Source organism: Bombina bombina, chromosome 7, assembly GCF_027579735.1.
Source record: "Bombina bombina isolate aBomBom1 chromosome 7, aBomBom1.pri, whole genome shotgun sequence".
Taxonomy (NCBI): Eukaryota; Metazoa; Chordata; class Amphibia; order Anura; family Bombinatoridae; genus Bombina; species Bombina bombina.
This window is the reverse complement of record NC_069505.1, coordinates 134,724,116-134,737,211: the sequence shown is the minus strand read 5'-3', so window position 1 is coordinate 134,737,211 and position 13,096 is coordinate 134,724,116. Positions and strand designations below refer to the sequence as shown.

Sequence of the window (13,096 nt, the reverse complement as noted above, 5' to 3'; positions counted from 1 at the left end):
GTGTGCGTATCTGTGTATGTGTGCGTATTTGTGTGCCTATCTGTGTATGTGTGCGTATTTGTGTGCCTATCTGTGTATGTGTGCGTATCTGTGTGCCTATCTGTGTATCTGTGTGTATCTGTGTATGTGTGCGTATCTGTGTATGTGTGCGTATTTGTGTGCATATCTGTGTATGTGTGCGTATTTGTGTGCATATCTGTGGATGTGTGCGTATTTGTGTGCCAATCTGTGTATGTGTGCGTATTTGTGTGCGTATCTGTGTATGTGTGTGTATTTGTGTGCCAATCTGTGTATGTGTGCGTATCTGTGTATGTGTGCGTATTTGTGTGCCTATCTGTGTATGTGTGAGTATATTTGTGTATGTGTGCGGATTTGTGTGCATATCTGTGTATGTGTGCGAATTTGTGTGCATATCTGTGTTTTTTGTGCGGATTTGTGTGCATATCTGTGTTTTTTGTGCGGATTTGTGTGCATATCTGTGTATGTGTGCGTATTTGTGTGCCTATCTGTGTATGTGTGCGTATCTGTGTATGTGTGCGTATCTGTGTGTCTATCTGTGTATGTGTGCGTATTTGTGTGCCTATCTGTGTATGTGTGCGTATTTGTGTGCCTATCTGTGTATGTGTGCGTATCTGTGTATGTGTGCGTATCTGTGTATGTGTGCGTATTTGTGTGCCTATCTGTGTATGTGTGCGTATTTGTGTGCCTATCTGTGTATGTGTGCGTATCTGTGTATGTGTGCGTATCTGTGTATGTGTGCGTATCTGTGTGCCTATCTGTGTATCTGTGTGTATCTGTGTATGTGTGCGTATCTGTGTATGTGTGCGTATTTGTGTGCATATCTGTGTATGTGTGCGTATTTGTGTGCATATCTGTGGATGTGTGCGTATTTGTGTGCCAATCTGTGTATGTGTGCGTATTTGTGTGCGTATCTGTGTATGTGTGCGTATTTGTGTGCCAATCTGTGTATGTGTGCATATTTGTGTGCATATTTGTGTGCCTATCTGTGTACGTGTGCGTATGTGTGTGCCTATCTGTGTATGTGTGCGTATCTGTGTATGTGTGCGTATTTGTGTGCCTATCTGTGTATGTGTGCGTATTTGTGTGCCTATCTGTGTATGTGTGCGTATTTGTGTGCCTATCTGTGTATGTGTGCGTATCTGTGTGCCTATCTGTGTATGTGTGCGTATCTGTGTATGTGTGCGTATCTGTGTATGTGTGCGTATCTGTGTGCCTATCTGTGTATCTGTGTGTATCTGTGTATGTGTGCGTATCTGTGTATGTGTGCGTATTTGTGTGCATATCTGTGTATGTGTGCGTATTTGTGTGCATATCTGTGGATGTGTGCGTATTTGTGTGCCAATCTGTGTATGTGTGCGTATTTGTGTGCGTATCTGTGTATGTGTGCGTATTTGTGTGCCAATCTGTGTATGTGTGCATATTTGTGTGCATATTTGTGTGCCTATCTGTGTACGTGTGCGTATGTGTGTGCCTATCTGTGTATGTGTGCGTATCTGTGTATGTGTGCGTATTTGTGTGCCTATCTGTGTATGTGTGAGGATTTGTGTGCATATCTGTGTATGTGTGCGAATTTGTGTGCATATCTGTGTTTTTTGTGCGGATTTGTGTGCATATCTGTGTTTTTTGTGCGGATTTGTGTGCATATCTGTGTATGTGTGCGTATCTGTGCATGTGTGCGTATCTGTGCATGTGTGCGTGTATGTGTGTGGATTTTTGTGCATATCTGTGTATGTGTGCGGATTTGTGTGCATATCTGTATGTGCGCATATTTGTGTATGTGTGCCTATCTGTGTATGTGTGCGTATTTGTGTGAGTATCTGTGTATGTGTGCGTATTTGTGTGAGTATCTGTGTATGTGTGCGTATTTGTGTGAGTATCTGTGTATGTGTGCAAATTTTTGTGCATATCTGTGTAAATGTGCGGATTGTTGTGCGTATTTGTGTATGTGTGCGGATTTATGTGCGTATCTGTGTATGTGTGCGGATTTATGTGCATATCTGTGTATGTGTGCGGATTTTCGTGCATATCTTTGTATGTGTGCGGAGTTTTGTGCATATCTGTGTATATTTGTGTGCATATCTGTGTACGGATTTTTGTGTGTATCTGTGTATGCGTGCAGATTTGTGTGCATATCTGTGTATGTTTATCTGTAAAGCAAAACGCAAGCGCAATCCAGATTCAAGGTAATATAAACCAATTTATTCCGCAACCTAAGTGCCCATATACGCACTTACAAGATAGTAGTTAAAAACAGGCACATCAAAAGAAGTCCCGGCTTGGTTCAGTCTCCATGACTATTCAGGATCCAAAGAGAGCCTTGAATTAAAAAGTTCATCAATAGATAAAAGCAAGATTGGAATCTTTGACCAAAGGGTATCAGATACCTCCAACTCACTCTACGCGTGTCGTCTGCCGCCTATGCAGACTTTGCCAAGAGATTGAAAAAACGTGACAAAGTCTGCATAGGTGGCAGATGAAACGTGTATAGTGAGTCGAGGTATCTGATACCCTTTGGTCAAAAATTCGTATCTATTGATTAACTTTTTAATAGAAGGCTCTCTTTGGATCCTGGATAGTCATGGAGACTGAACCAAGCTGTGACTTCTTTTGATGTGCCTGTTTTTAAGTACTATCTTGTAAGTGTGTATATGGGCACTTAGGTTGCGGAATAAATTGGTTTATATTACCTTGAATCTGGGTTGCGCTTGTGTTTTGCTTTACAGTTAATCATCTACTAGAAGAAACGCCAGCAGCACGTTTTCTAATTCAAGCAGGGAGGAATTACTCTGCATCTTTGGGAATATCTTTGGGAACACTAACAAGTGGATGCGGTGTGACAACAACCAGCTGGGACCTCATTTTCACACTGCTTTATTTTCAACAATACTACGGTGGTGACTTTCGTGTGTATATATATTTTTTATATACAGTCTATGAGGACTAGTTGATTATTCTTTTTTTTTATTCTCTTTTTTTATTTATTTTTCTTCTTTTTAATCATTTTTAAAAATAGGATTACGTGATACTCAGTGGATTTATTACTATTTACTCATTTCTACTAATCTCTTACTGTGAGACTCCATTTGGCATTTCAGCACTGTGAATATGTTTGTAAATATATATCTGTGTATGTGTGCGAATTTGTGAGCATATCTATGTATGTGTGCGGATTTGTGAGCATATCTGTGTATGTGTACGGATTTTTGTGCGTATCTGTGTATGTGTGCGGATTTGTGTGCATATCTGTGTATGTGTACAGATTTTTGTGCGTATCTGTGTATGTGTGCAGATTTGTGTTCATATCTGTGTATGTGTACGGATTTTTGTGCGTATCTGTGTATGTGTGCGGATTTGTGAGCATATCTGTGTATGTGTACGGATTTTTGTGCGTATCTGTGTATGTGTGCAGATTTGTGTTCATATCTGTGTATGTGTACAGATTTTTGTGCGTATTTGTGTATGTGTGCGGATTTGGGTGCATATCTATGTATGTGTGTGGATTTTTGTGCGTACCTGTGTATGTGTGCAGATTTTTGTGCATATCTGTGGATTTGTATGTGTGTGGATTTTTGTGCGTATTTGTGTATGTGTGCGGATTTTTGTGCGTACCTGTGTATGTGTGCAGATTTTTGTGCATATCTGTGGATTTGTATGTGTGCGTCTTTGTAGATTTTCACGTATATATCTACATATTCTGCATGTTTTTGTCCTGTGTACGTGTTATAATAACAGCAGTTTTCAAGTAATTGCACATTTGTCTTGTGCACATAATGGCAAGCAGGGATGTCAGGTTGGGTACCCAGGTCAGTTGCCTTTGTGAAACAAATTCAGTGATGATTGTGCAAGTAAGTACAACACTATTTAAAGGCAGGGGTCCCTGAGATCTGTTATGTACCCACTAGCCTGCACGCTCGTGGACTCGCATTTCAAGCTATAATAAAAGTTTACTGTGTGAAAGCTTCTTATCTAATTTCAATCAATAAGTATAACCCCTGCCTGAATTAGTTAAAGGGACATTTTCCTTTTAACTAATTCAGGCAGAAGCTACATTGTCCCTTTAACTAATTAAGGCAGGGGCTACATTGTCCCTTTAACTAATTCAGGCAGGGGCTATACTTATTGAAAGTGCATGCACTAATTTGTTACAACATGTAATTTGTGGACTTCTTGCCATGGTTCTCCTTGATTAACCCCAACGAGTTCCACCTCAAGCAACACATAAATAACATGTCATTTTAGCACTACAATGTCCCTTTAAAAGGACATGAAACCCCAAAATGTTTATTTAATGATTTAGATAGAGCATAACATTTTAAGAAAATGTACTCTGTTATCAAATTTATTTTGTTCTTATGTTGTTGTTTGTTGAAGAGAACACCTAGGTAAGCAGCATGTCTGAAGAACTATATGGCAGCAGTTTTGCAAGATTGCTTTTAAGCACTAGATGGCAGCATTGTCTGAACAATTTATAACATTGGTAAACTCTTTCTTGCAAAACTGCTGTAGACACGTGCACACTCCTGAGTCTACAAACCTGCTTTTCAATACAAGATAGCAAAAGTAAATTTGAAACTTTCTTAAAACTGAATGCTTTATTTCAATCACAAAAGCAAAACGTTGCAATTAAGCATTTGAATTGCACACATACTGGAAGATTTGGTTAAACATTTTAGCATGTTATAAGATACCTTTACTGCTCAATCCCCAAAGCCTGTTTTTTTTTATATGAAAATCATCACATGGTGTTACAACAAATGAGGCCACTACTACCCACTCCATAATAAAAGACTCAGGTTCAGGAGCACAGCTTGGTCACCATGAAGACGGTAGTACAGCTTCTCATTGGCTGATAGGCGATTTAAAACCTTCACATTGAGCTACTTTAAGGGAGAGGTAAAGTATGACAATATGTGATATGAGAAATAACTACACCTTTGGGCATGGTGACTTACAAAAACCTTGAATACATTTAACAGTTAATGCCCCTTTAATGCAGGGCAGAGTTTTTTAAAAGAAACACAATACCTGGGTTTCTGATTGAATGGATTGGAATGCTTTTGAATCTGAAACCCCCCCCCAAGTGAAACTGTACATTTCGCCCTGTTGTTCTAATCAATTAGAGCAGTATCCCTATGATGCTTACCTGGCTGCTCGTTGGGTCAGTTCCATGGGAAAGTCTGGGCACAACATCTGCAGCAGACAGTGGTACTCGTTCACTGTCAAAAGATCTGTGACAAACATAAGCAGTGTTCTATACTTAAAGGGACAGTATACACAAACTTTCATATAACTGTATGTAATACACTACTATAAAGAATAATATGCACAGATACCGATATAAAAACCGAGTATAAAATCTTTAAAAACTTAAAGCTCCCAGTTTAGCACTGTTTAAAAGGTTAGTGGAACACCCACTGCAAGTGGTTCTATAGCAAAAAAGCAGACACTCCCACTCCCCCTTCCTCTGAATATGAAAAAACTCTTTACACAAATAACAGCAAGGTGCAGTAGGTATACATCAGTATTCTCCTAAAACAACATAAATTATGCTTACCTGATAATTTAATTTTCTTCTGATGGAAAGAGTCCACAGCAGCATTCATTACTTTTGGGAAATAAGAACCTGGCCACCAGGAGGCGGCAAAAACACCCCAGCCAAAGGCTTAAATACTCCTCCCACTCCCCTCATCCCCGAGTCATTCTGCAGAGGAACAAGTAGAAGAAATATCAGGGTGAAAAGGTGCCAGAAGAATATAAGGACGCCCCACAGATTACGGGTGGGGTGCTGTGGACTCTTTCCATCAGAAGAAAATTAAATTATCAGGTAAGCATAATTTATATTTTTCTTCTTAAATGGAAAGAGTCCACAGCAGCATTCATTATTTTTTAGAAATCAATACCCAAGCTAAAGAGGACACTGAATGCCAAGACAGGAGGGTACATAGGCGGCCCAAACTGAGGGCACCAGACCTGAACCATAACCCAACAAAAAAAATTAAAGAAAAATTTGAAGAAAAGCCCAGGTGACACTGACTCGCAGTCAATCCAGAGCCAAAGAAGAGACCGCAAATGGACTCGACTGAGCCAACAGTCCTCCAAGAGTTTGTTGCCCCAATAAACGGTTCCTCCAACCACCCTAAACCCCAGGGGCAAGGCAAGGAACTGAATAAACCAAAAGCTTCCTTTAATACGACAGAAAACACCTCAAGTGTGTGAAGACCCAGCTCACAGAGACAAAAATGGATTCAAACCGAGAATAAGGCCACACCACATGAAGCGAAAAACCGGAATAATCCAGACACAGAGATAGGAAAACATCTCCCCAACATCCTGCAAGCAAGAGCGTAACAGAAGACGCAAAGTCCTCCATGCACCCACCCATAGAATACCAAAGTATTCATCATGAAAATGTGTAATAGACCCAGGACAAAAACCTCAGGATCAACAACACCGTGTCCATGACAAGGCAACACCAAAGAGCTTACAAGGAATTAAGAAGCAGTCCACAGTAAGTGGACCGTATAAAAACAATTTCTCAACAGAGGGCATTCTCTCAGTAACCTAAGTCGCCCGACCTACACTTAGGCCCCTAAAAAAGCAGAACACAAGCCACCATCAAGGCCTCCTGAGAAGGAGAATATATCCTCGGAATCCAAAGGTAGACCATCTCCTGTGTAGGAACAAGGAGAAAGAGAAAACCTCTCCCTGCAGACTGAGCTAACAAGCTCTCACAGACAAGGGATACCTCAATTTTGAGAGCACTCAGAGATTCCTTTATTAAGAAAGCTGCCACAGCGGGATTCAAACTCTAAGCCTTTAGCTTACTAGGCAGGGTAGTTATCCCTTAGACCACTAAGTCCTGCCTGCAGACCCATACCCAGCTGGACCAACCCAGTCACACAGATCCAATACAAGAACAAAAAGAATCCTGAAACTGATACAGGAACGAGCGAAGAGATGGAAGAACTATCTCACCAGAGTACAAGGACAACCCGACTCTAACCCCAGATAAGGCCATAAACGGATAAATATCTATCAAAACAAGGCCCACAATCTGCTTAGAACCGGAAAGGCCCCATGCGGACCACCTCCACCCTATGCCTCCTGACTTAAAGAGGTCCTAAACAAAAAAGGACCTCATCTCCAAAGAAAGGAGAAAAGTCTCTATGAAAGGGAAAGAACCGAAAAGAACCACAATGACCCAAAGGTCCGAACCACCGGTTAAGTGGGCATAAAAACCCCAATGTAAATGTCCTAGAAGAGGACCCTCTTATAGGTCGCATGCCAAACAGAGGCACAGCCAACCCCAATTATCCGCAAAGCAGAAATCCACGGGGACACTAGCAACCGACTAGGGAATTGCAACCCTAAGGAGCAACAGAAATTGGAACCCCACGCCAGCAGTAGAGTCGAAACCCACACTCAAAGGTGCTAGCCACCCAGGAACTCCCAGATGACATGGGATACTCAGTAAGGAGTAATAAATATTCTAATACCAGGCCAAATCTTATCTGGACAGGTAGATAGATCAAGGACACAGCCCAAGTTCCCACTACCAGAGAACACCCCCGACCAATCCTGAGATCCCAGAATCCAAAATAGGATTAGGAAAAGGAGCAAAGCCCCAGAAGCAGAGTCTCTGAAGGAAAATAGGTCCAGGCTTCTAATAGTTCAGACAGTCTCACCCTAGAACTAAACACCCCAACTGGCCAAAAGTCAGACAAAAAGGGGAATGGACACATATCCTAAATTCGGATAACGAGAGACTCGCAGGCCCCGACTAAAGGAAGGGACCATCCCTAGCTAAAGTTCCACGCTCCAAGGAGCTGGGCCAGAAGTCATATGAAGGAACCACAGGGCAACAGCAGGGAATCTTGAAGTCCACAAAACCCTACTAGCCGGGCTAGGGTCTCAACTACCTCCACACAGGCAGAGGGTACAGAGAACAATAAGGTGCTAAACCTTCCCAGCTCCGGGTAATCCCGAGCTAGACAAATCCCCACAGGGATCAACCATCATCCGGGACGCAGATCCCCAAAAGGGTATCGGACTCACCTGGAGACATGAAAAGAAACCTAAAGGTCTCAACACTTGGACAGACCATACAGTCCAAGAATAAAAACTGCATCTAGATACTAGAACAGCAGACACATCCCCTATAAAGAGACCAGAGCTGCAACAGGTCTTAAAGAAAACCCTCCGCAAGCTGAACAGCTTACTCAGAAGCTGTAGGACCCAGTCCTAACAGGACCATCCTGAAGCCTAAAACTGAAGGCAAACCACTCAAACAGCGGTAACAGGACCGAAGTCCACCCACCCTCCCCCACCTGGAGGAGGCACACAAGGCTCTGACGAAATCAGATGACAGATAGAGTGACGCAATGGAACACTCTCACCTATAACTAGAAGCTATAAGGACCGGTTAAATCCTTCCCGCCTCAGAAACCCTCGGGTTCCTCTCGAATGCTGCAGTGGAACATGAAAAAATGATAATCTGAGCACTCAGCGCTGCTTCCAAACCACAGTAGAAACAGTGCCACGTGTCTGAGCAGCCGCAAGACCGGACAAACCCAAATAGGGCCAGCCCGTACTAAGGGTCCTAACCAGCAAGCTGCATAAACTCTCCCTCATGGGGGAAAAGGAAAACAAATTTTAAACATAGGACTAACATGTCCAACAACTTCCGCAGAAGTAACCAAGAGTATCAATCCTAGATGGTTCCCGAAGGAAACAAAAACAAATAAAAGACATCCATTGGATATAACTAAACTATTGAGGGTTAACACCCCAAAAAAGGATATGGGCCTACCCATCGGACCAGCCAAACGGAGCCCCATCTCACAACTGGGAAAGAAACTCAAATAAAGACAATAGGAGATTACCTCATCCCCATATGTCTAACGTTTAGTACAATTCGGAACATCGGACTGAAAATTCCCATATCTATGTACTATAGGGTCATTCAGTGACTCAAACAGATGTCTGAGCAACATGTGAAGGCAAGCAGTCCGATACCGAAATGCACAACAGTCCGGAACAGAACCCTCAGGATACTGTGGAGGCCCACCCCAAGATGGAATACCCGGGACAACAGGGCACGAGCACATTCTTAAAGAAACATCTGGACTGTGTAGATAAGCCATCACCAACATTATCTGAAAGCGAAAGCGTGCTGCAAGTTCTGGGGGGAACACACAACCCGGCATGGAGGAACTATAAACCGGGTTACCCGCATGTGTAAGAGGAACATTAGGTAGGGAACTCGCTCCTTGGGAGACAGGACCCCCAGAGATGGATGACTCAGCAGACCCCCTGATTCCCCGAGCCCGAGGAACAGGGTGCTCCCACATGGCAAATGGAACAAGAATGGTTGACAGAAGTCAACAAGGCTAAATTGGATTCGTCATCTGACACCGAATCTGAATCAGATACAATCGTGTCGGTATCCAAATCCTCCGTAACTGAATCTGAAATGATCACAGGCTCAGCATCAGAATCCCCCAAAGCTTTAGGAAGGGATAGCAATATGGACTACTCAGTAACAACAAATCGGCACCTGACACCACCAATGGCTGGGGCACTCACCACCTCCTTTAACCAGACCCACGCAGACTAGATTAAATCTCAGACGCCACACGGTTGGTAATGCGGAAATGGGAACAGAGCGTAACCATGCCCGGACACAGGGTGAACCTTATAGTCCAAAAAGTGAGTACAGCCAACAGGCCACGTCACTACCAAAGGCCTCAAAGTTCCAACCACGAGCCCATAATCTCACACATAAGCAGGTTGAATCACATAACAAACATGATTATAAACCCCCCCTGTCCTATAACCCCCCTCAGGAGATATTAACCCTCGATTTCAAGATCAAACGGAGACTCCCGCGAGGAGCTTTAGCCACACGGGAAACATCACATTACAGTACATTGCATAAAGTAAAATGAAATGATCTTACCGGAATCAACACAGTGGAACAGGAACACGGCCTTTCAAGTGTGACGAATAGTAGCATTGCCTCTGCCATGGGCTTGAGAGAAGAAAGCAGGCAGTGAAGCGAAGTTCGACAACACTGACTGATGAGGAGTTGTTAATCTGAGTCGGGATGGTTTCGCAGAAAGAAACTTCCTGCATCTCCGGACTCTAACTTTCATCCAAGCCCTCACTGGAAGGCTAATAGGACTACTAAAAACTCCCGTCCCATGCCGAAGAGTACTACCCTCCATAAGAGACAAAAACAAAAATTTAAAAATTCTGACACACTCTGCCAACCTCCTGAGACGAAATGCAAAGAATGGCTGGGGGATGAGGGGAATTGGAGGAGTATTTAAGCCTTTGGCTGGGGTGCCTTTGCCACTTCCTGGTGGCCATGTTCTTATTTCCCAAAAGTAATTAATGCAGCTGTGGACTCTTTCCACTTAAGAAGAAAATAAGCAAAACTATAAAAAAAAAACGCTGTATAGGCTACTTAAATGGATCTTCTACAAAACATTTATGAAAATAAAAATCTAGTGTATAATGTCCCTTTAACAGGAACTTACAAAAGCTCAAGTCTTTCTGGAGATGGAATAATTTGGGCTCAACCCCTGAAATACAAATATTCACCATTATTCAATTCCAGTAATGCAGTGAAATTAAAAGTAATCCATAAAACAAAATTATACTTAAAGGAATAGAGAGGTCAAAACTGAAATGTGCATGGGTGCATTTAAATCTTAAATAGAAGCATTTTTGCAATATACTTCCACTAGCAAAAAATTCTTCTAGTAAAAGATATTACTGTTTTTCAGTGGCATATGCACATATGCTGTGAGAGTCCGTGCACCAGTATTCAAACACCACACCCTCTCAGACAGTCAGCATTGGTTTATGTGACACAAATTAAGTGTTCACTGATGCAATACACAACACCACCAGCTCTCTGAACAGACATGGTATTGAATGCTGGTGCACGGCCCCTCACAGCATATGTGTGTATGCTGATAAAAGCCAGTAATACATTTTATTAGAAACTGTTTTGCTAATGAAAGTATATCACACAAAAAATACACTTCTATTTAAAATTGAAATGCACCTCAGTATATTTGAATTTGGACCTTTCCATCCTTTCAAAAGGAAATTAAAGTCATTTTTAAATATACATTGCATATATTATTAATTTAAAGAAAGCATTTAAAACAGGCAATTTACTGGCAAAGTTTACACGTTTTGCTGTATCGGAGAAGTCCAGGTGCATACCCTTGAAAAGCTAAGTATTACTTATTTTACCTCCTTGCTGTGGTCATTTAGGGGCATCTATAAATAAGATCTTACACTGAGTAGTATGCCGCAGGATCAGTTATCTGAAGCCTGCAAGGTACATTCTAGCCTCTTTGGAAGCAGGAAATCATTTTCTGAGTTAAAGGCAAGTTAAGTTATTCTTCTTTACATGTATATATCAGTAATAAAGTGGTGCATCGCAAACAAATTGTATACATAAATGGTTTCAAAGCAATTCAAGTGTTTTGTTAGCAAAATTTGCCTTGTTTTGCAGTCCAGAAACACACCACTTGAAACACCTCTTGAATATATTTATCTTTTCTCCTTTGTCATGGCAAATTAGGGATAGAGATAAATGAGAAAATCACTTTGCAGTATATTGCAGTGTCAGATACAATCCAGCGTCTCCAGGGGCAGCAAAAAAAAAGTCAAAATAAAGTTATTGTGCATATTTTAAGAAGATTTAAATTTTCATTTTGACGTTCCTTTAATTTAATCGTATATTTTTTATTTATAATGTGAAGTATCTCACACATCTAAAATGCAAGTTGAGGTCACTAGGATCTAGGGAAGGAGCCCTGTTGGATTTCTGAAGAGGTACACAGGGGTTAGGATCAAAACTCTGTGTGTGTTTTCTTTGTGTAAAAATATCTGCAGCACAGTATAATTTGCACAGTGGTTTGCCTCACTGAATAGTCGCTCTCTGCCACAGCACTCTTGGGAGTGGCTAGCAGAGCAACTGGCAGCAGTTAAAGGCACACAACTATGGTATTTCAACATGGGGCAAGGAATATCCATGCCAGGGAATTCCTCCAGTTGTTGTACCCACAGAACACAATAAACAATATACAGTCGTTGGCTTCTAAACGCTTTGTGGCTACGTTTGTACACATCAAATAGCAGCTAACAAAACAAGGAAAGGATACACTTGTAATAAACACAGATACAATAACCTAATACAGACTTCACAGCAGTGCAAAGGAAAGGCCAGCGGACTCCAGCTATTTCATTCTACACTTATACATGTGACCTTATAAACACCAATAGCTAGAGTGTGAGTAAAACTACATATGTACATATGAAAGAGACAGCTGTGTTGCGGTGATGGATTTACCAGGCTATGATGCAGAAAATGATTCTCACTTTCATGAATAGGGATGCCAGTTTTCCACTTTTAAAATTGTCTGTCCATTAAAATTAATGTAAAAAAAACAAAACACCTGTACAGTAAACCGACTGGGTCTGGTTTGGGGTTCAGTGGAGCTGAAGGAGCTGCAGGCAACAGGGATTGGAGGTCATATGGCTGGTTGTGAGACTAAAGGGCAATTGGTCCTAGATGGGAATATACCAAACAGGGGCTGGAGGGGATAGGGTCTGATCTGAAATCCAATCTGGGGATATGATTGACAGGAGCTGCAGACAAATAGGGTCACGTGTAGATCTGACCACAATTCCCTACCACTTTACATGAAATACCTGATCTGTCTAGTATTATAATATATTTATTTTTAAACTACTGACAACCCTTATCATGAACCTCAGTGCAGGCAGCAGGTGAATCATCAGCAAGCACAGGGTTATATCCAACCATACAAAATATCCATTCATGTTTGCAAACTGTTAGACAGTGAAGAACCCCTGTTGGCGAAGATATTTATAATGCATGTGGGATAACGGAAAAGGACAGACATGGTCACTGCATGACCAGATTCTGCCTTGTTTAAATAAACTTACTGCTCGCTTGCTAATTTGCTGTTCTAATGTGCAAGAATAGAAGAAAAGTAAACAAGAATTAGGCCAAAAGGAGACATTCATC

At 41.7% G+C, this 13,096-nt stretch overlaps 1 protein-coding gene across 1 annotated transcript in view; it reads right to left on the bottom strand.

Moving 5' to 3' along the window:
• Positions 1–13,096, bottom strand: part of CSTPP1 (centriolar satellite-associated tubulin polyglutamylase complex regulator 1) — a 322,173-nt gene that overhangs the window by 78,471 nt on the left and 230,606 nt on the right. The window contains exon 4 of the mRNA XM_053720316.1: positions 5,165–5,249. Coding sequence (XP_053576291.1) covers positions 5,165–5,249 — 85 coding nt within the window. The remainder of the gene's footprint in view (positions 1–5,164; positions 5,250–13,096) is intronic.